This window comes from Balaenoptera ricei, chromosome 10, assembly GCF_028023285.1.
Source record: "Balaenoptera ricei isolate mBalRic1 chromosome 10, mBalRic1.hap2, whole genome shotgun sequence".
Classification (NCBI taxonomy): Eukaryota; Metazoa; Chordata; class Mammalia; order Artiodactyla; family Balaenopteridae; genus Balaenoptera; species Balaenoptera ricei.
Genome location: NC_082648.1, coordinates 9,008,896 through 9,032,262, shown reverse-complemented (window position 1 = coordinate 9,032,262; position 23,367 = coordinate 9,008,896). Strand labels below are relative to the sequence as shown.

At 37.7% G+C, this 23,367-nt stretch overlaps 1 protein-coding gene across 1 annotated transcript; it reads left to right on the top strand.

The window, feature by feature from the left end:
* Nucleotides 1–12,256: 12,256 nt before the first annotated feature.
* On the top strand, nucleotides 12,257–13,172 carry LOC132372409 (taste receptor type 2 member 20-like). Its single transcript, XM_059934484.1, is given in 3 exon segments — nucleotides 12,257–12,692; nucleotides 12,695–13,027; nucleotides 13,030–13,172. Coding segments are annotated over 3 exon segments (912 nt in total).
* Nucleotides 13,173–23,367: the final 10,195 nt, after the last annotated feature.

Genomic DNA, 23,367 nt, shown 5'->3' with positions numbered 1-23,367 from the left:
AAGTATAATTGACAAAATTGTAATATATTTAAGGTGTATGATGTGATGATTTGATATACGTATACATTGTTAAAGGGTTCCCACAATCAAGTTAATTAACACATAAATTGCTTCACATATTTACCCAGCCCCCCTTTTATTTGTGTGAGAACACAAGTTCAGCTCTCTTAGCAAATTTACAGTATTATCAACTATAGTCACCATGTTATACATTAGATTCTCAGACCTTATTTGTGTTATAACTGAAAGTCTGTACCCTTTTGCCAACCTCTTCTCATTTCCCCTAACCTCTGGCAATCACCATATCTTTCTGTAAATGTGACTTTTTTTTTGTAAGATACCATATAAGTAATACCATGAAGTATTTGTCTTTCCCTGTATGGCTTATTTCACTAAGCAAAACGCCCGCCAGTTTTACTCATGTTGTTGCAAACGGCAGGATTTCCTTTTTTTTTTTTTTTTTTTGGTGGCCGAATAATATTTGTGAGACATATATATTTATTTATTTCACATTTTCTTTATCCATTCATCCTTCTGTGGACACTTAGATTGTTTTCATAGTTGGCTATTGTGAATAATGCTTCAGTGAACATGGGAGTACAGATAACTCTAAGAAAATGATTCTGTTTCCACTGGATGTATATCCAGAAGTGGGATTGCTGGATCATATGGTATCTCTATTGTTAAGTTCTTGAGGAACCACCATACGTTTTTCCAACTGCCTGTACCAGTTTACATTCCCATCAGTGGTGCACTAGGGTTCCCTTTTTACATCCTTGCCAGCATTTGTTGTATCTTGCTTTTTGGATATAGACATCCTAATAGATGTGGTATCTCATTTGATTTGCCTTTCCCTGATCATTAGTGACGTTGAGCACCTTTTCATAAACCTGTTGGACATTTGTATGTTTTCTTTGCAAAATGTCTCTTCAGGTCCTTTACCCATTTTAAAAATCATATTCATAGTTTTTTTGTTTGTTTTGTTTTTGTTTTCTTTTTTGCTATTGAGTTGTATGAGTGCCATGTATATTTTGTACATTAACCCCTTATCAGTATATGATTTGCAGATATTTACTCCCGTTCCAAAGGTGGCCTTTTCATTTTGCTGATGGTATCTTTTGTTGTGTGGAAGCTTTTTAGTTTGATGTAGTCCCACTTGTTTATTTTTGCTGTTGTTGCCTTTGTTTTTGGTGTCAAATCCAAAAACTCATTGTCAAGACCAATGTCAATGAACATTTTCCCTGTGCTTTCTTCTAGGATTTTTATAGTTTCAGGTCTTAAGTTCAGGTCCTTAATTCATTCTGAACTGATTTTTGTGTGTGGTGTAAGATAAGGGTTCGGTTCATTCTTTTGCAGTTGTGTATTCAGTTTTTCCAGTACCACTTATTGAAGAGACTGTCCTTTCCCCACTGTATACTCTTGGCATCTTTGTTGAAAATTAGTTGAGTGTATATGCTTATGTTTGTATCTGGGCTCTCTGTTCTGTTCCATTGAACTATGTGTCTGTTTTTATGCCAATACTATCTGTTCTGATTACTATAGCTTGTACTATGGTTTGAAATCAGGATGTGTGATGCTCCCAGCTTTGTTCTTTCTCAAGATTGCTTTGGCTGTTCAGGGTCTTTTGTAGTTCCATACAGATTTTAAGATTTTTTTCTATTTATGTGAAAAATGCTATTATAATTTTGATAGAGCTTGCATTCAATCTGTAGATCTCTTGGGGTGGTATGGATATTTAAACAATATTAATTATTCTGATTCATGAGCATGGAATAGCTTTCCACTTATTTGTGTCTTTTTCACCTTCAATTTCTTTGAATGTCTTGCAGTTTTCAGAGTACAGATCTTTCACCTCATTAGTTAAATTTATTCGAAGGTATTTTATTCTTTTTGATGCAGTTATAAATGAGATTGTTTTCTTAATTTGTCTTTCTGATAGTTCATTGTTAGTGTATAGAAATGCAACTGAATTTTGGATATTGAATTTGTATCTTGCAAGTTTACTGAATTTGTTTATTCTAGCAGTTTATTTGGTGGAGTTTTTATGTTTTTTTTTTTTAACATAATATGCCATCTGCAAATAAAGAGTTTTACTTCTTCCTTTTTTTAATATTTACATTTATTTATTTTTGGCTGCATTGGGTCTTCGTTGCTGCACGTGGGCTTTCTCTAGTTGCAGTGAGCTGGGGCTACTCTTCGTTGCGGTGCGCAGGCTTCTCATTGTAGTGTCTTCTCTTGTTGCGGAGCACAGGCTCTAGGTGTGCGGGCTTCAGTAGTAGTGGCTCGCGGGCTCTAGAGCGCAGGCTCAGTAGTTGTGGCGCACGGGCTTAGTTGCTTTGCGGTATGTGGGATCTTCCCGGACCAGGGCTCGAACCCATGTCCCCTGCATTGGCAGGCGGATTCTTAACCACTGCGCCACCAGGGAAGCCCCAAAAGGTTATTTTTAAGATATAAGAAAAATTATTCTAAATGCAAAGTTGTATATGCAAGATGATGGAAAATTAATTGAAATGGTAAATATATGTGTAAGTCTAAATGAATGTTGACTGTATAAAGATCATATTTTGGGTTAAAATATATAATGAATAAAATATATGAGAATAGCAGCATATAGACTGAGAATGAATATGAAAGTGATACGTTTAGTTAAATTATTATTTTCTTGAACCTTTCCTTTTCTGTGAGGCAAGTCAGAGTTTCAGATTTAGTAACCCTAGAAAAATTCTACTTCTAAGCATATACCAAGACAAGTGTATCAAGTAATGTGTAAAAGAATGCTCATAGTAGCATTCCTCTAAGTTGCTCAAAACAAGAAACAGCCCAAATATCTACCAACTAAGAATGGATAAATATTTTAGTAAACTAATTCAATGGAATAATATAGAGAATTGAAAAGGAATGACCCACATGTATATGCAACAATATGTTAAGTTTCCAAAACATAATGATGAATAAAAAACCATAAATAGAAAAAGATGTAAATTTCACAAAGCAGACAAAACAAAGCTACACAGTTTAGTTTTGCACATTTAGGTAGTAAAGTATAAAGAAAATCAAAGAAATGATCAACATAAAGTATGGATATTGGTCACCTCAGGAGAAGTGAAGAAAGGTGTAGTGATTTAGAAAGTGGGTAGAGGTGGTTATCAGCTGTTTGTAGCATCCATTTCTTGACCTGTGTAGCAGTTACATGTGTGTTTGCTTCGTAATAGGCTGTTTCTAAGTGTGCATTATAATTTTTAATAAAAACTTACAATTAGGAGAAATTTCTCATAAAAATTAATCATTACTGTGCTCATTATATACCTAAGGGGAAAAATCCACTCTCCATATGTACTACTGAAGTCTAAAAGAGTTGAAGTGAGAATTTTCTTATTTTAGCTGCACATGTAGAAATTGAGATTATGGTACCTACTTTCCCCAGATTTTTACAAAAGCTTTCATTGACCCTTAATTATTCATCTCCCATGAGAAAAACTTTGACATACTTCATCTGTTTTTCTTTTGGCTTTCTTTTGGCTTCCGAATTCTTGACACATTAAGAGTAAGTGGTAAACACATTTTCCACACTGTTGGGTTAACAGGGTATCTGTATCTGTTAGCTTTTGCTGAAAAAGAAACCATTCTAAAACGTCACTGTGAAATTACAGTAGATATTTATATGTCCCATGTCTGTAGGATTCAGTTATTTTTAGGCTGGACTTGGTTGGATGGCTCTGATGATTTTATTTTTATTTATTACTATTATTTTTAATAAATTATTTATTTATTTATTTTTGGCTGCATTGGGTCTTCGTTGCTGCGTGCGGGCTCTCTCTAGTTGCACCGAGCGGAGGCTACTCTTCATTGCGCTGCGTGGGCTTCTCATTGCAGTGGCTTCTCTTGCTGCGGAGCATGGCCTCTAGGTGCACGGGCTTCACTAGTTGTGGCATGCGGGCTCAGTAGTTGTGGCACACAGGCTTAGTTGCTCTGTGGCACATGGGATCTTCCCAGACCAGGGATTGAACCCGTGTCCCCTGCGTTGACAAGCAGATTCTTAACCACTGCGCCACCAGGGAAGCCCCTCTCTGATGATTTTAAATGGACTTGGTTATATATCTGGGAACTAGCTGCAGTTTGGCCAACTTAGTTTGGATCTTGCTGCAGCAGTTTGACTCCGCGAGTCTCATTTTCCTCCGGAAATCAGTACACTAGCCTGAGCATGTTTTCATGGGGATTGCAGAAGAGCCAGATTTGGACAGCCCTGATGTGGACGCCATTTCAAACTTCTACTTGTGTCAAGTCTACTAATTCCCCATTCATCAAAGCAAGTTTACATGATTGAGTTCAGAGTGCCCATAGTGGAGGTTACTGCAATATTGCATGTCAAAGGGTGTAGATAAAATGATTATTAAAAAAGTGCAGAAATTGTAGGAAAAACAATTGCCAGACTACGTTAGTCCAATTTTTCAGTTTCCTCCCATACAGAAAAATGCTCATCCCCATTTGAGCATCCCCTAAAGTCTAATTCAATTATAGCATTAGCCCTGAATTCCAGGATCTTCTGATCTACATCTTGTTAGGTAATGGCTCCTTTTCATCTGGAAAACAAGGAATTAAAAAGGCAAATTTTGGGCTTCCCTGGTGGCGCAGTGTTTGAGAATCTGCCTGCCAATGCAGGGGACACGGGTTCGAGCCCTGGTCTGGGAAGATCCCACATGCCGTGGAGCAACTAGGCCCGTGAGCCACAATTACTGAGCCTGCGCGTCTGGAGCCTGTGGTCCGCAACAAGAGAGGCCGCGATAATGAGAGGCCCACGCACCGCGATGAAGAGTGGCCCCCACTTGCCACAACTAGAGAAAGCCCTCGCACAGAAACGAAGACCCAACACAGCCATAAATAAATTAAAAAAAAAAAAAAAGGCAAATTATTAACACGTCAAAGATGTAGTACACAGCATTGAAACAGGGCAGGATAGCCATAACAAACAATTCCATAGGAGAAGAGGGGAAGAATAGGAAAACAGCAATTCTGACTCATAAAGATTCTGAAATCATACATGGAAAATATTTTAGTACCATTTTCTTTTGGCAGTAGACACGTTTCGTGATTATGTCCTTGTCGTGCTTTACAGTCAGTTGTTCTCTATGGCCATTGGCTTTGCCCTTGGGAATAGCCCTGTTTTTCCATCACTCTCTTTGAGTAGTTTTGAAGAGGGCATTGGAAAATATGCCTTTTGAATAATGTTTTCAGCCTGCTTTCTGAGGTAGAAAGCTGGGGTCCAGATAATTTTTACATTTACAAAAGTCTTAGTCCAGGCTGGCAGCAGTTTTATCATAGGCTGTCTCAAAAACATTTGTACTTTCTGTGTATTTGATTATAATATATTCCATGAGCCAAAAGCCATATTCATACTTCTTTTCAACAGTCACCTCTCTGTAGATTAATCATACTACTTATAAGAGTGAACAAGGCCCAGTGTGCAAGCACCAGTGATGTAAGCCCCAATGATACAAATCTCTGCTTGTTAACAACTAATTGGCCAAAACAAATTATGTGGCTGAGCACAGAGCGAGGGGAAAAATAGGTGGGTGAGAGGGTATAACAAAGTTATAGGCTGAAGAATGGGGACCAACTTATGCAGTCTACCATGCTACCCTCTATATTGCACAAGCAATTCCAGGTAACAGCTATGTCTTGGGTATACCTGAGTCTCAGTGTTCTACTCCTATCTGGAATTGTCTCTCTATAGTAAAATTATAAGATTTTTGAGAGCTCATTTTGATTTATATTACAGAGAAGACTGCCACTGCCTTCTTTTCTGGAATTATGCAAATTCTGTTTTTAGCAGAAGTTTCCTACAATTCCCCACATTTGTCCCAGGTGTAAATTTCTCATCACAATTTTCTGCTTATCAACAGTTCCATTCTGTTAGTTCCTCCAGGGATTGTACTTTTTTTTTTCCTGGAGCCTTCCTGGCCAATCTGCTTCTTCTTTATTAAAAATACTGGTTAGGCAGCCATTTTTTTGGTTCATATTTTTCCTGTCCTATCATTACTTCTCTAAATTTTGCATTTTGAAGACCCTTGTTAAGGTAAGATACATGGTATTAATATATTTCATTTTTTATGAAACCATCTATTATTTAAATCAATTAAGCCCATTTCTTGTCACCGAATAGGTAATATAATCTAAAGATATTCCATTATCAGTTAAACATCACCCCAACTCTGAATTTAGTTCATTGTCATCTTGCCTGGTTCTCCTCTCATCTTCTATGTAGTTTTCTTTAATGTCTTTTTTTTTCATAAATTTTTATGCATGCCATTCTTCACTTCTGAACCACATTCAAGTGTATCTTGAAATTCAGTAACTAATGCCAGAAATGTCTCCATGATCCATTAATGCTTTGTGTAGTCATCTTAGCAAATAATATGGGCCCAAGAAGTCACAGTTCTTGAGTGTCAGTGCCAGGACTGGGATTCAGGCCTATCTTCTATTTAGGCTGGTATATAAGCCCAGGAAAATCTTACCTCCAAAATCTTTGCACTTTTCATCACACAATATTAACTCTAAATTTAGGTGAAAGTGATTGTTTATCAGGAACCAAACTGTGCAGAGTTTCGTAAGTCTATCTCACTACATAACTGTTAATGTTTAAATGGAACTGCAGGGTGTGGATTTCCTTATATTGGTGAGAGATATTTAAGTTTTAGGTAAGGGAAAAGCAAATTCAGACTTATGGCTTACACAACTGAAAATTCCAGGGATAGGGCCCCTTCTTGTGTGGCTAGATTTAGATGAACATGACAGCTCTGCCAAAGATAAGTCTTGAAAATGAGCATACTTGTTCTCAATCTCATTAGTAACAATAAAATGAATTCAGTCACATGCCTGACAGAATATGACCCCTATATTCAACTCATTTAGGTAGACTATCAATGACGTTATTTTTTATTACAGTTAACAGCCTTCCCTCCTGTGATTGATTAAATAATGGCCCCTCAACAGTCTACATCTTAATCCCTAGAAGCTGCGCATAATGTTATGTTGCAAGGCAAGGTGGAATTAAGATTGCAGATGGAATTAATTAAGATTGCAGCTAGTCAGCTGACCTTGAAATGTGGATAGTATCCTGGATTATCCAGGTGGACCCATTGGAATCACAAGGGTCCTTTTAATTGGAAGAGAGACAGGAGAGTCAGAATGAATGAAGAAGATGGGAAGATGGAAGCAGAGATCAGAGGAACATGATTGCCGGCTTTGAAGAAAAAAGGGGGCCGTGAGCTAAGGAATGCAGACAGCCTCTAGGGGCTGGAAAAGTCTAGGGTGGATTCTCCTCTAAAGCCTTCAGAAGGAATGCATACCTGCCAAGCCCTTGATTTTAGGTCTCCTTCATTTTAGCCCAATAGGACCCATGTCAGGCTTCTGACCTCCAGAATTATCCAATCTAATCTATATTTATGTATTATCTAAACACTTGTTTTCTGTTCTTTGTATAAACTTTTTCTAAAAAGGACAGGTTAAATTCCAGAATATTTACCTATTCATCTACTATAGTTAATTGGCAGATCAACTGCAGCCAAACTGAGCACATTTACCATGTCCAAGACTATCTTTATTTCTATACATTGAACCAACTGCGTGACTGGTACACCAACTTGAGACAGGAGGGAAGAGGGCAGGGTACAACCTTTAAAAGAATGACATAGCCATTGAAGATATGATGAAAACTGGTTAGAACCAACTAAGCTCAAGAAGGTGGAAAATTCGACTTCCAGTAGACCTTGACCCTCATTTATAAGCTCATTAGCATCTAAATGACACACTCACAGGTACCTTGACAGTTCTGAGGCTAACCATAAAAGGCCAAAAACTGGGCAGTGGCCCAGTTCCTGGAAATCCATGCCCTTTCCCCAAAATCATTGGAATAATCCTCCCACCTGTTAGCCTATGTAATTACCAGCCCATAAAAACTAACCACCCTTGCATCCCAGGGCCTCTCACCTTCTGAGACGGCCCACCCTCAGTCTATGGAGTGTGTATCTCCCAGGCCCGCTCTCACCTTCTGAGACGGCCCACACTCTGTCTGTAGAGTGTGTTTCTACCAGGGCTGCTCTTGCCTTTTGAGACGGACCACGTTCTGCCTGTGGAACGTGTATCTCTGCTTTCACTTTACTATGGCTCACTCTTGATCTCTTTCCTGTGCGAAGCCAAGGACTGTCACTTGGTGGCCCATCCCAGGAACTCACCTGAGACCTGGGACATGGCCATCCTCATGCACCCCACTTTCCTTTGATTATAAAAATGTAGCCCACTTAGTACTTGGGGCAGAGCTCTCTTGCCTGCCCACTTGTATCCTTCACAAGCGTCCTGTATTAATAAATCTACTTCTTACCTATCACTTTGCCTCTTACTGAATTCCTTCTGCACTGAGACAAAGAACCTGAGCTTCATTAAGTCCTGAGACCAGGTGTGAGGTTTCAGCTGGAAGATTGTGGGTTCGAGTCTGCGCCTAAGCCAGGGATTGTGGGTTCAAGTCCCACCTGAGGCACAACTGGGTCCGAGTCCTATCCGAAGGAGTGTGGTTTCAGTCTTACCTCAAGAACATAATAGAAGTCATCAGGAATTATAACCAGGTGAACCAGAGAGTTGAAAGTTAGAGTGGGAAAGAATAATTTAGATGGTTGTGGTTTCTATTCTCTTCATGAATATTTACATTTAAATAATAGGTACACAGTCCTTCCCCTAAAAACCAGACATCAGCACCAGCAATTGTACTAAACAATTACTTTGCACCTCTCTGCCTTTGTTCTGAAACTGCTTTCCTCTTCTCTAAGTGTTTCACAGTGAATTCTAGTTTTGATTTTTTAAAATGTAATTGCTTTAGGATATTCTAGAAAACACTTGTTAGCATTTTTCTAGGTTTCTGTATGCTTCTCTGGTTTTGCCTCAAGTGAGAAAATCCACATGTAAGCCTCTGTATCATGAGTTATACTGGCAAGTTTTCAACCTGTTTTTTTGTGAGTGGAAATTCTGAAAGCTGGTATTTGGATGCAATGACCTAACCTTAGGGCAAAAAGAAAATTGCAAATCAGTGCAAGTTACTCTTATTCACATTCACATGATAAGCAAATGGAATTCAGCCTTTCTATCATCAGTGCTCATAGAGTGTTCTTGCTTGTATTAGCACAGCTGTTTGAAAGGCACAACAACGTGCATATGTTAATACAGATGTTTTGCCGCAACTTGTCTGAAGGATTTCTAGATTAAAACTCTACAGTAAAGCATCACATATGTGCCACACTGTACAAGATATGGAACAAAGCAAAGCAAACTGTTAACTGTATCCTTAGAGATTAGCATTTTTCTCTCTTCAGGGATTTCCGTTGATTTGCACAATATTGTTGCTGATGATTGAGTTAGGAGAATTCCTTACAGGAATTTTTGAAAATTGTTTGAGAGTACTCATAAATTGCATTAGTTAGCTCAAGTATCAGATTTCCTTGGGTGACTTTATCCTAAGGAATTTATATCCAGAATTAGTTGTATTGAGTACCATATGTGAATTTTTTAGAATCAAAAAATTACTTTATACTGGTTTTTATATCACTTCTATATTGATATTAAACTAGGAAAAAAACTGCAGTATTTTCCTTTGCCCACAGACTACTGTTTGACTCTCTCGTTTGGCATTTTAAAAAATATCTATTAGTGGCCCATATTTTTATATCTGGCCTCTTGCAGTTTTTAACTCCTCCCATCTTTAAGATCCATTCCCACTCATACTCTTCAGGTGTGTGTTGATATAAAATTTACAAAATTTTACAATTCTTTTGGTGTGTATTTTACCTTCCCATGCATTACACTTTGTACTTTATCATTTGTGGGCTGGAAGTTAAGTGTGATTGTAGGTCGAAGCACTAAGAGGAGGAAGAGGAGGTAGGGATATGTCTTGAGGAGGGTCAGCATTCCTCCACAGGGCATCCAACTCAGGAGAAGTCATTACAGATTTTCAAGGCAAGGGAAGACTAACCTCCTCAGTGAAGGGAGGGAGGATGCTTCATCTGACAAAGGCTCAGTAAAATTGAGGGGTTCAAGATCCCTCAGATTCTTTGAAATCTACCCATACATCCCCATTCCAACTTCTAGGGTCTCACACATGAACCCTGTGTCAGCTTGGATGAAACAATATAGTAGGAATGTAAAGGTGCTACTCTTGCTCAAAGACCTCATTTAAGACCTGATGTGTCACCGGTAGCCTACATGATCTTGAGCAAACTTATTTAAATTCTGTAATCTCCAGGTTACACATTTTTCAAAATAGAATAGTCTTCTATCTCTACTAAATGATGCTATTGAGAAGCAAATGTGATGTCAAAGACAAAAATACCTTGTAATATATAGGCACATATCTAGAGAATATTGATTACTATTACTGTAATCATCAAAATAAAGATTATTCTGGTAAAAATAATACATTTCTTTTAAACTTCAATTACTGAGATTCATTTGTACCAAGTTTTTTTAATTTATGAATTATTTGCAGTCACCTACCTTCCTTCAGCCTAGGTAGAGTTGAATTATCGGTGCTTTTGATTTGTTTTCTTTTTTAGTACTATAGACAATGATGCTGCTGATTATAATGATGATAAAATTTCATCCCTAAATTCAGTTTTCTACAACAATTTTAATTCTGCAAATAGATCTTAGAAACTGCTACTTGGGAGTTTTCATGCTTTTTTATGGTGCATTTTAGGGAAGGGCAGAGGTGAAACATTGGAAGAGAATCTTTCCTGATTAGCATCTAAGCAAACTATATTCTTTCATACGTATTAGAACATGATAAGTCACAGCAGACATTACTATAAAAGAAGAAATATCTATACTTGTTGGCAGGGAAATCACAAACTAAGACATTTTAGAGGAACTGAAATGTTTTTCACAATGTTAGCTGAGGACCAGTGTGATAATAGAAGCTGGTGTTTATTGAAATAGAAAGGAATGGAAGCCACAATAAAAACAAAAAAGCACCTCAAGACTATTAGTTTTCAATCCATTAATTCATCAGTAATAGTATTTGGGATGGTAGTTTTTCACTCAGAAAAAATGTGAAGCGTACAGGACCAGGTCTTTTTGTTTTTTTTAATCTGTGAAATTCATAATCGGTATTTGGGGAAATAGATTGATTGGAATAATGAACTGTACCAACTGGGTGAGACACAGGAAAATCAACTTCATTAACTTCATTCTTACCAGCTTATCCATAACCAGAATATGTTTCTTAATCATGGTACTCACTGATTAATTTCTACTGGTGCTCTCTGCAGATTCACATAACATTGGTCAAACTGGAAAAATTAATATTCTGTTTTGCATAATGATCAACCACTTCAGTGTCTGGTTTGACACCTGCCTCAGCATCTTCTCTCTCCTGAGGATAGCCACCTTTTTTCATCTTCTTTTTCTTTGGTTGAAGTGGCAGATTTTGTAATTTCAAGGCAGGCTGGGAAAGTATTTCAATTTAGTTTTCTAAAATGAGAGCTAGATCTCATAAAGCATGGTTCCAGGAATAGGATTCAGTTCCTGGGTGACTTAAAATAGTGGCAATTGTCCAATATTTCCCACTTGAATTATTCAGCTCCCCAATGTTCACCCTTTACTCCACATTTAAAATTTACAAAAAGTCCCTCATTCCATCTAACAAAAGAAAGTTTCCATAACTATATTAGGTGTCTGTTTTGCATTATAGACTTTGTATTACACATCAACTCAAGATCTGGTGATTTTGATCCTGGTGATGTTGAGCCTTGTTATGACCAAGCTCCATCTAATAGTTTAGGCTTTCACTGTACATTCTATGTATTGGGTTTTAAAATTTTGCTCACTAACAACTAAAGTTGATGAACACAAATTATGGCGAGGTTAAACAGGGGAAAAGTTGCAAAACAATATGTCCTTATTTGCATGCTGGCAAATGAGAATTCATCTTTCACTTCAACATCAGTTATGAATTAATCCATCCCACGGCAAGGACACAGTGTATGAATAGGGCCAGTTTGAGCTTTTAGGGAATAACAGTGTTTATCATCAAGACAACATTGAGCTCTTCCATTATTATTTCCTGGTGCTTTCCTGCTTGACATTCATCACGGAATTTAAAAGAAACAAGAATTTCACTGCACATGCAGAAATCAGGTGCACAAAGTATTTAAGGTCAGAATATGGAAGGAATCACAACAGTGATGTTAAGACTTGGTTCTTTTTTTTTCTAGACATGTTAACTTTACTACTGAACATTTTTTCTATTCTAGTAATGACAGAATTTGTTCTGGGAAATTTTGCCAATGGCTTCATAGCACTGGTGAACTGCATTGACTGGGTCAAGAGACAAAAGGTCTCTTCAGCTGATGGAATTCTAACTGCTCTGGCAGTCTCCAGAATTGGTTTGCTCTGGGTAATTTTACTAAATTGGTATTTAATTATGTTTAATCCAGTTCTACATAGTTTAAAAGTAAGAATTATTGTTTATGTTGCCTGGACAGTAAGCAATCATTATAGCATCTGGCTTGCTACTAGCCTCAGCATATTTTATTTGTTCAAGATAACCAATTTCTCCAGCCTAATTTTTCTTCACCTGAAGTGGAGAGTTAAAAGTGTAGTTCTCATGCTGATGTTGGGGACTTCTTTCGTTTTGGTTTTTCAAGTTGTGGTGGTAGCATAAATGAGGCTATCCAGACAAATGAATACGAAGGAAATATCACTCAGAAGACCAAATTGAGGGACATTTTACACCTTTCAAATTTGACTCTGTTCACGCTAACAAACCTCACACCCTTTACTATGTCCCTGACAGCTTTCCTGCTGCTAATCTTTTCCCTGTGGAAACATCTCAGGAAGATGCAGTTCAATGGCAAAGGATCCCAAGATCCCAGCACCAAGGTCCATATAAAAGCCACGCAAACTGTCATCTCCATTCTTTTGCTATTTGCCATTTATTTCCTGGCTCTAATCGTATCAGTTTGGAGTCCTAATGAGCTGCAGAAGGAATGGTCCTCATGCTTTTCCACACTCTTGGAACCAGTTGTCCTTCAGTCCACTCATTTATCCTGATTTGGGGAAACAGGACATTAACACAGGCCTTTTTATCATTTCCGTGGCAGCCAAGATGCTGGCTGAAAGAAAGGAAATAAGTGGAAACATATGTCTTCTAGCAGAAAATTAAGGGATGAAGTCTATAATGTTTTATACTTTCTACTGCTTTTTAAAAATGTGTATATAATTGAGTAACGTCCAAAGGTTTACCTAGAAAAGTCTTTTACCTAAGCTTATCTCAAAAAGTGTATAGGTGTGTGTTTACGAAAGATATAAGACATAAGATTACCACACCATTAAACAATATTTTCCTGGTAAGCAATCTAATTTTACAAAATATTGTGTGAAATTCCTCGGGATAATGAAGCAATGTGTGTTTCACATACATGTTCTGTGTTATCGCCTTCCAATTGAAAAATTTATGTTATGAATTTTAAAGAACTGACAACTCAAGAAATCATTGCTATTTTCCACTCTAATTAGTACCACAGTGTGTTTGGATTTTATTGTTTGAGCCTCCAGTTGTTCGGATGGTAATGACTTTCAATTCTAAATCAGACATTGAGGATGTATATTTGGGATAGATGTTATCCCATCATGAATACTTCTTTCATGGTTAATAGAGAGTAATTAGCAATGTTGTTGGGAAAAGAATGCCTACAATAAAATTCAAGAGTAACAATCATATTTAGATAAATTTTACACATGTGTACAATCAGCTCTACTGAGGAATATTAGATTTAATATATGTAGACAAAAAACTTAGGAAAAAATCAAGTTCTGTTACAGGGATGAAGAGGAAAATAATAATCATGACTTGTTTTCAATGCTGCTATATTTCCACATGCAGTTAGGAAAGTCATTTTTTACACTTTTTAATTAAGAAGACCTTTTTTGAAGTTGATATCTGATGTCAAATTATTTATTTTCCCCCAAACCACCTTTGGGCCTCTGAATTATCATCTCCTCCATTTTGCTACCTAAAAATTCCTTTTAAACTTCAGACAAGAAGTCTCAGATCTTCCCTATCTTAAAAATACATTCAGTAGTACAAAATTATAGTACATGATTCAGTGATTTTTCTGCATGTATTAAAGTGGTATCTGTGATATCTATGTAATAATTATAGGAAATGTCTTCAAGATCTGTTTTATTATAATCTTCTGGACAATGCTGAAACAGAAAGTGGGTTGACATAGTATTGATAGCAAGTTTCACTACAGGAAAGAAATGTATAGCCTTGTTCGACAACTGAATTTATATGTCTATATTAATTCTTAGTTAGGAAATTGTAACAGCATTATCTAAACCTTAAGGTAAATCATTTCCACATCTGATTTATTCATTGTTTTTAATTATCTGTCTGCCCCAGCAGAATATAAGCCCTACAATGTGGGGATCATGTTTATCTTGTTTCCTGCCCCCTCCCTGGACATAAAAGTAAGTCTATAGAAGAGTCTGTCCAAATGATATATTCTGGTCACTAAATGGATGAATAAAGTATAAGGATTGGAAACCAATGAAAATGAAACTCATCACAAACTCTGTGGGTCACATGGATTTACTAGTTCTGTTTCTTCACGATTCAAATGCCTCTGCACAAATCTACATACTCTTAATTCCAATTTCTGCATTAGACTGGGTAGATGAACTGCTACCCCATATAGGCTCCCAAGCATATAGTGACCCAAACACAATGTACATTTAATATTGCTCTTTTAAGAGCACTGATATGTCTGGCAGCCTTTTTTAGGCAGTTATCCAGGGAATCAGGCTGATTAATAGTTTGCCATCTTTAACATGGGGCTTCTAAGATTTCTTGGAGTTATTTCCATTCAAGACAAGGGAGAAAAAGGCATAGGGAGGACTGTGCATGGGGAGATTATTTGGGACAGGCCTAAAAATAATGCCCATAATTTTCACTTACATGACATTGTTCAGACTTTGATTACATTGCTACAAACATCTGTAAGGGAGGCTGGGAAATGTGGTCACTTTATAGCCCAGAAAGAAGAACATGGACTTGAGGATGTGGAAGTGGGAGGGCACTTATTCACACTTAAATTGGAATAGCAACAAGTTACTGTAAAACAAAAAGAATTTTCTCCATTTAGAAGCATGGTGTAGCTTGTTCGTGTCATTCTTTTTTCCTCTCTATTTTTTTTCTTTTTCTTTTTTTATTGGAGAAAAATTGCTTTACAATGTTGTGTTACTTTCTGCTGTACAATGAAGTGAATCAGCTATATGTATACCTATATCCCCTCCCTCTTGGACCTCCCTCCCTCCCTTCCCCCCATCTAGGTCATCACAGAGCACCGAGCTGAGCTCCCTGTGCTATACAGCAGCTTCCCACTAGCTATTTTACACATGATAGTGTATTTATGTCAAACCTTATCTCCCAATTCATCCCACCCTCCTCTTCCCCCACTATGTCCACATGTCCGTTCTCTACATCTACATCTCTATTCCTACTCTACAAATAGGTTCATCTGTACCATTTTTCTAGATTCAAGAACACAATGCAGTATAAAAATGGGAAAAAAATCATAAGACTAAGTGCTACATGGAAGACAAAACATGCTCATTAAATTTATGGAAAGATTCTCAACATAATTATTAATTGGGGAAATGCAAATTTAAACCACAGTGAACACCATTTTTATCCCCTATACTGTCAACAAACAAGGAGCCTGATAATACCAAATAATGGAGAAGATGTGGATTAAAGAAACCTTTAATACATTTTGGTTAGAGTCTAAATTGATGTATGTACTTTAGGAAAGTAGTTACCATTACCTTAATAGTCACATATCCCTAATTTACCAATTATGGGTGTTAAATAACTGTTTACAAATTTGTCCAGAAGAATATATAAAACAATGTTGACAGTAGCAATTTTTGTGATAGCAAAAATCTGGAAACAATGAAAATATACATGACAAAAAGTAGACAAATAAATGGTAGTAGAAACATAAAATGGGAGATTATACACAACTAAAAAAAAACTTACTGATAATGCTCATCTTTAATAATGTAAATCAGATGCTAACCTCCATTTTGGGAATGATTTACTGAATAACTTGATTAAATTGGCATACTGGATTTTTATGGAGAGTCATAAAGAATAGATATCCTGAATTTATCCTAAATAATCTTAAAATTATGAAATAATTTTAATAAAGATTAAAAAGTGATGCTTACATATTCACCAGGGTCCACGTATAAGGATATTTATAACAGCATTGATGATAAGGGTATATTCCATCGGCAGTAGAATGGATCAATAAAATGTGCTAAATTCATCCAGTTGAACACTATTCAACAACAAAAATAAACTACAATTACATACCACCATATGGATGATTGTTTCACATAAAATGAAATTTTAAATAAAAGGAACTCGACCTTCCCTGTGCACTCCCTTGAAAATAAAACAACATAAATAATTCCAGTCCCCTAAAATCCAATTGCTGGCACAACTAAACTACAGGCATGCCTAATTTATTGTGTTTCACTTTATTGCATTTTTTTAACAAATTGAAGGTTGTGGCAACCCTGTACCAAGCAAGTCTATCAGCGTCATTTTTCCAACAGTACTTGCTCACTTCGTGTCTCTGTGTCACACTTGGATAATTCTCACAACATTTCAAACTTTTTCATTATTATAATATTTGTTGTGGGGATTTGTGATCAGTGATCTTTGGTGTTACTACTTACTAAAGGCTCAGATGAGGATGAATTTTTTTTTGCCATAAAGTATTTTTAAGTTAAGGTATGCACATTTTTTTAGACATAATACTAATTGCACCCTTTACAGACTACAGTATAGTGTAAACATAACATTTCTATGCACTGGAAAACCAACTTTATTGGTTTTAGTTTAAAACCACTTTATTGTGACTCACTTTATTGCGATACTTGCTTTATTGTTGTCTGGAACTGAACCTGCAATATCTCCAAAGTCTGCATGTATAATACCTAGAAATCATATTTAGGTAGTAAAACAACAAAGAAAATGATAGAAATTACTTCCACAAAGCATGGTGGGTTCTGTTTGGGAGTAAAACAGGTGGTGTGATCAGGAAGAGGCATATGGTGAGTTTCTTTTTTTTTTCTCGGGTGGTGTTAACATCACTGTGCAATGTAGAAGAATTTAACTATATATTCTCTTCCTGTTTATCATATCCTATTTTTAAAGTGTTATCATTATTATTAGCTACTTTATTCTAGAAAAACATGCTATCATATATTTTACTTTTGCATATATTAAAAACCCCACCATCAGGACTTCCCTGGTGGCGCAGTGGTTAAGAATCCACCTGCCAATGCAGGGAACATGGGTTCAATCCCTGGTCCAAGAAGATCCCACATGCCGCGGAGCAACTAAGCCTGTGTGCCACAAATACTGAGCCTGCACTCTAGCGCCCGTGAGCCACAACTACTGAGCCCGTGTGCTGCAACTACTGAAGCCTGCACGCCTAGAGCCCGTGCTCTGCAACAAGAGAAACCACAGCAATAAGAAGCCCACGCACCACAACGAAGAGTAGCCCCCGCTAGCCGCGGCTGGAGAAAGCCCGCGCACAGCAATGAAGACCTAATGCAGACAAAAATCAATCAACCAATAAATAAATATTAAAAAAAAAAACCCCAAAATCCACCATCCGTTGTTGTTTTTAGACAATTATCTTAAAAAAAGATTTTTAAAAAGAAGGATCTTATATACTTACCCATGTAGTTCCATATATAATACTATTTAGTCCTTTGTGTTGATTCTTATTTCCATCTGGTATTATTTTCTTTCTGCCTGGAGGAAGTCCTTTAAGATTTCTTGTAGTGTGGGTCGCGGGTGTGCATTCCCTTTGTTTTTATTTATTTATTTATTTTTGGCTGCTTTGGGTCTTCATTGCTACGCGTGGGCTTTCTCTAGTTGTGGCGAGCGGGGGCTACTCTTCGTTGGGGTGCACAGGCTTCTCACTGCAGTGGCTTCTCTTGTTGCAAAGCATGGGCTCTAGGTGCACGGGCTTCAGTAGATGTGGCACGCAGCCTCAGTAGTTGTGACTTGCGGGCTCTAGAGTGCAGGCTCAGTAGTTGTGGAGCACGGGCTTAGTTGCTCCGCGGCATGTGGGATCTTCCTGGACCAGGGCTTGAACCCATGTCCCCTGCCTTGGCAGGAGGATTCTTAACCACTGCGCCTCCCTTTGTTTTTTTATGTCTGAAAAAGTCTAAATTTCTCCTTCAGTTTTGAAAAATATTTTGTCTGGGTATTCTAGGTTGAGAAGTTTTGGGGGTTTTCCCTATTTGAGTGTTTTGAAGATGTTGCTACAGCAAATTCTTGCTCACACTATTTCTGAAGGGAAATCTATCATCCTTATTTGTTCCTCTGAACATAGCATCTTTTTCTCTGGCTAATGTTAATATTTTCCCATTAAAACTACTTTTGAGAAATTTGATTATCATATGTCTTGGTGTATTTTTGTTTTGTTTCTTATGCTTGGGGTGTATTGATATTCTTGGGTCTGTGGGTTTATAGCTTGGACACAATGATGGCCTCTGTATAAGGTGGAGTTGCTGCAATTTTCTGGACAGGGTACTAAAAAAAATCAGAAAGTTCAGGAATATAGTAATGTCAGAAAGGATTGACTAGATAAAATCCAAGAACCCACCACCTACCTATGTTCCCCAGGAGATCCCTGAGGATATTCCTTTCCCTGAGGCAGTAATGAATGCTCTGGTGAGGGGAGCGCTGGCATCACTGAGAACTCAGTGATGGGATGTTCTCTGTAGGTCAGAATTGGCTAGTGGGAGAGGCTGCCCAGGCTGCTGGGCTCCTTAGTGTCAATGAGTACATTGGACTTGTCAGTTGCAGCACTTAACCATCATTACCATATTGGACAGCAAGTCCAGCCAGAGTGCTAGTCACCATACATTGATTCAGAGGAATCTGTGGTGAGAACTAATATAAGTGGTATTCCTAGGATTCAAGCAGATACACAGTCAAATAAGGTACTTCTTGAATTATGTAAGAAAAATTGAAATGCCAAGAAGTCACTGCAATAGAAATTCATTATTCCTTCTCAAGCTTCCAGCTCTGAGTCGCTTCACAAAAAGTCCATTGAAGAGGAGGCTGTTTTTCATTGAGAAATAATCTTGCAAAGCCACTGCAAGTTTTCATGGCAGGTGTTTTCACAACCTTCAACCCTCCTCAAAGGGGACTGTGCTCATTTGAGAGAGTAGTTTTGAATTGGGGAAAGAGGGGAAATTAGATATTTTGAGAGCTATTAAATATAGAATTTGACCTGACGCTAATACCAGAGCAACAAAAATGTCATCATCATCTTACAGTGAGAATAGAATGGAGGCTTAGGGGGGACAAATTCTTCAGTGCTTCCAGAGGGTCCAAATACCTACCTGTGGTTATCTCCCTAGTTCTCAAGAATAAAATTGGGACGGATGTACTTAGTATCTGTCAGAACACAGCATTGAAGGCTCTTAAGTTTCAGGTGGACAGAATGACTTATCTACTAGATCAGCAAGCTTTTGTCTTCAACCATTCACGTTTTGAGTAGATGTTGAAAGACAGGTACTAGTTGGGTGCCAGAAAACTAGAAATACACATAGAAATACACACAGATTTGGCTTCAGACAGCAGTTCTTGCATAGTAAGGTGTGAGTGATCAGGTTTTTGGTCAGTCTAATTCTTGCCTCTCTGGGCAGACACTATTGATGACTGTCATCTCTCTGCCTGCTTTGGAACCAACCGTACGGCTCCATCGCAGAAGACAAAATATGTACAGATAACCAACTGTGAGTCTCAGTGCAGGCCCGTCATCACCGTGTGTGAAGAAAATTCTTGCCTAAATCTGATTAGGATCTCTAAGTATACAGAAAAGATCCAGATAATCTGGTACAGTCGCCCTTCAGTATCCAAGAGGATTGGTTTCAGGATCCCCCCACCCCCATCGCAGATACCAAAATCCATGGATCCTCAAGTTTCTTATACAAAATGGCATAATATTTGCATATAACCTACACACATCCTCCTGCACTTTAAACCGTCTTTAGATTACTTATAATACCTAATACAGTGTAAATTCTATGTAAACAGTTGTAAATACAATGTAAATGTTATATAAGTAGCTGCCAGCATGCGTCAAATTCAAGTTTGCTTTTTGGAATTTTCTGGAATTTTTTTTTCAAATGTTTTCAAGCCGGGGTTGGTTGCATCTGCAGGTGGAACCTACAAATACAAGATAAATACAGGCTGACTGTATTTAACATCTGTATTGTAAGATTTAAAACACGTAACTAAAATTTACATACAAATGCCCACTTTTATCCTTAAGAAATGACTGGGTAGTAGAATCCTCTCTGTGACTGGCATTTAAATGTGGCAGGGGTGGAGGGTTGGGGGGAAGGGCTATTCCAAAACTGCTAGAAATTTGCTGCTTAGAACTCTAAGTATGGCAGAAGAAATTCACTTTTAGGGAGCATGCCTCTGTTCCAGTTAGGATCATATAATTAAGCCCCGGTGGTCAAACATATGCAAATCAATAATTTCTGCATTGTCTTTATTGTCCTTAAAAAATCACTTTGGCACGTCCCTATTCTTGGTTCTGAGTCTATGAAGGTAAATGAGACATTGTTCCTGTTCTTAAGGAGCTCAGGATCTAATGGTAGATTTAGGTTGGATATTACAGTGATGACTTTCAGAAAAGTGGCAAAAGGAGGCATAAGGAAAGCTCAGAGCAGGAGAGAAAAGGGAAGGCCTCATCCAGGAGATGCCATGTGAACTGGACCTTGGAGAGTGGAGGCTTGGGGGAAAGCAGAGTGAAATGGCTAAATCTATACATATAGCATCACATTTTCAATGGTCTGGGACACTGAATAATCCAGTAAGGTTGAAGTGAATTCAAGAAGATAAAACTCTCGGAGATAGGTGGATTAGTTCCAGACTGCGAAGGATGTTGTAAATGGCAAACTGAATTTGTAATTTATTTTGTGGGCAACAAAAAAGATTTTTGGAGAGTGGAATAGCATGATCATTTCTTTGCCAATACTTCAAACTGGGATATAAATTGGTTAACATAAAGTTTTGTCTTAGGAGGAGGGCTACCTCTTCATCAAGAGATTGATTTTAATGAGAGGAAACTGGAGGCTCCCTCTGGTGGGCTGCAAGACTGCTCTTTCAGATGACATTCAGAAAGAAGAAATGGGGAGTAGAGCTCTGAACTCAAGATAATATTGCTAAGCATGCAGTTTTTAACCAGGAAAGCCAAGTTTTGGAATATCTTTCTGGAAAAAAAAGAAAGAAAGAAAGAGAAAAACCCATGACATTACATAGTTTACTTATGAACATCCTTGCCTGTTTGCTAGGCTTGTGTTATGCAAAAGTGTATTGATTTGGGTATGAAACCATGAGCTTCACTGTCCGGTATTTTGATTCAAATGATAGCAACTCATTATCTAGTAAATTACTGTCAATTATTTTTAATGTCTAGTGTTATGAGGTTGATTGGTTTTTATTTTTTACTTTTTTCTCCCATGCTTTCAATAAATAGTGGAAAATGGGAAAAGATCACAAATGGGACTGCTACCCTGCTTGCGTGGTAAAGAAAAAGCTGCTAATTTCTTCCCGAATCCTCACCCAAGTCATTTCCAAATGTTCCTCTCCTCAGGCTTGTATATTTTCATACATTTTGCATTGTGAAATTCCATCTGCAGAATGATCACATTACTTCAGAAACTCAGAAGAAAGTCAATCAGGATACTGAGAAAGCCAGAACAACCAGAGATTAATTCTGCTTCCAAGGAAAAGGCCAGGTCTAGATCTGATTCCAGAACTGAACCTGGTAGTGAATGTGGGAATAAACAGAATTAAATATGTTTAATTTCTGTTTCTGTTACCTTAGCCTGTAAATTCTTCATTCATACTAATACTAAAAGCAAACTACTTACGTGCTTGCTAGAAATGTCCACTAGAGCCTTCATTTTTATCTTCACCTAATTTTGTAGTCAATCTGCTTGGTCCACCTACATTCACATGCGTGACTCCCCATAGGAGGTATAAACAAATTTTAACACTCAGAGAAACACAGAACTTCTCAGTTAGGCACAATTCCTAGCCTGACTGTACTGAGCCCACCAGCTGAGGGATGCTTCCCTGTAACACCTCTCTCTGTTGGTCTCCACTCAGAGGCTTTGGAGGTAGATGGAATAGTGTGTTGTAATTAGTCTATATATGCTCATTCATTTAAAACATCTGGTAAGTAAATTTTCTCACTGTATTATTAGCTTGCTAGGGTTGCTGTAACAACGTACTACAAATTGGGTGGCTTAAGCAACCAAAATTTATTTGCTCACAGAACAGAAGTCCAAGATCAAGGTGTTGGTTCAGTCTGAGGGCTGTGAAGAAGAATGTGTTCCTGGCCTCTCTCTCAGCTTCTGGTGGTTTGCTGGCAATCTTTGGTATTCCTTAGCTTCTGCTACATCACCGCAATCTTGCCTTCATCTTCATTTGGTGTTCTTGTGTACGTGTCTGTCTCCAAATCTTCCCTCTTCTTAAGGACACCAGTCATACTGGATGAGGAGCCCACCCTATTTCCATATGAGCTCATCTTAACTAATTATATCTGCAACAGCCCTATTTCTAAATAAGGTCGTATTCTGAGATACTGGCATTAGGACCTCAACATATGAATTCCTGGGAGACATCATTCAACTCATAATATTCACTTTCTGGCAGATTTTACTTCACACCATTTTTACAAATGCAAAATGCAGACGAAATAAGTTGAGGCAACATGTATGAGCTAAATGCAGTGCGTGAAGTATATCTGTATGTCTCTAAACCAAGAGGAAGCCTGTCTGGCTGACAGCTGAAAGATAAGTCTGTCTCCAACAGGGCATGCTGAAGGCTAACAGGTCCTGGGGGCCTTCTCGAACCCCAGAAATAAGCAGAACTATAGTAATATGACACACATATGTTGAAAGACTGCCAGAGATCAAGGGAGTTTACAGGATTATTTTCTCTGTCTGAGCTGAGAATGTCTATGTGTATTGATAATCTCAACTTGGAAAACTCCCTTACAGGTCTCAAGAATGAAACGGTTTTGCTTTGAAATATTTGTGGTAGTTAAGTCCAACAAAATTATTAAAATTTGAGCTACCTATAAAGCCTCACAATACAGAACATCTGGATTCCAATCAGGTTTTTGTATCTCCCAGTCTGTCCTTCTTGTCCCTTTACTGAGAACCATGACCCTAGAAGGAAAACAAGAGCCAGTGCTTTAATGC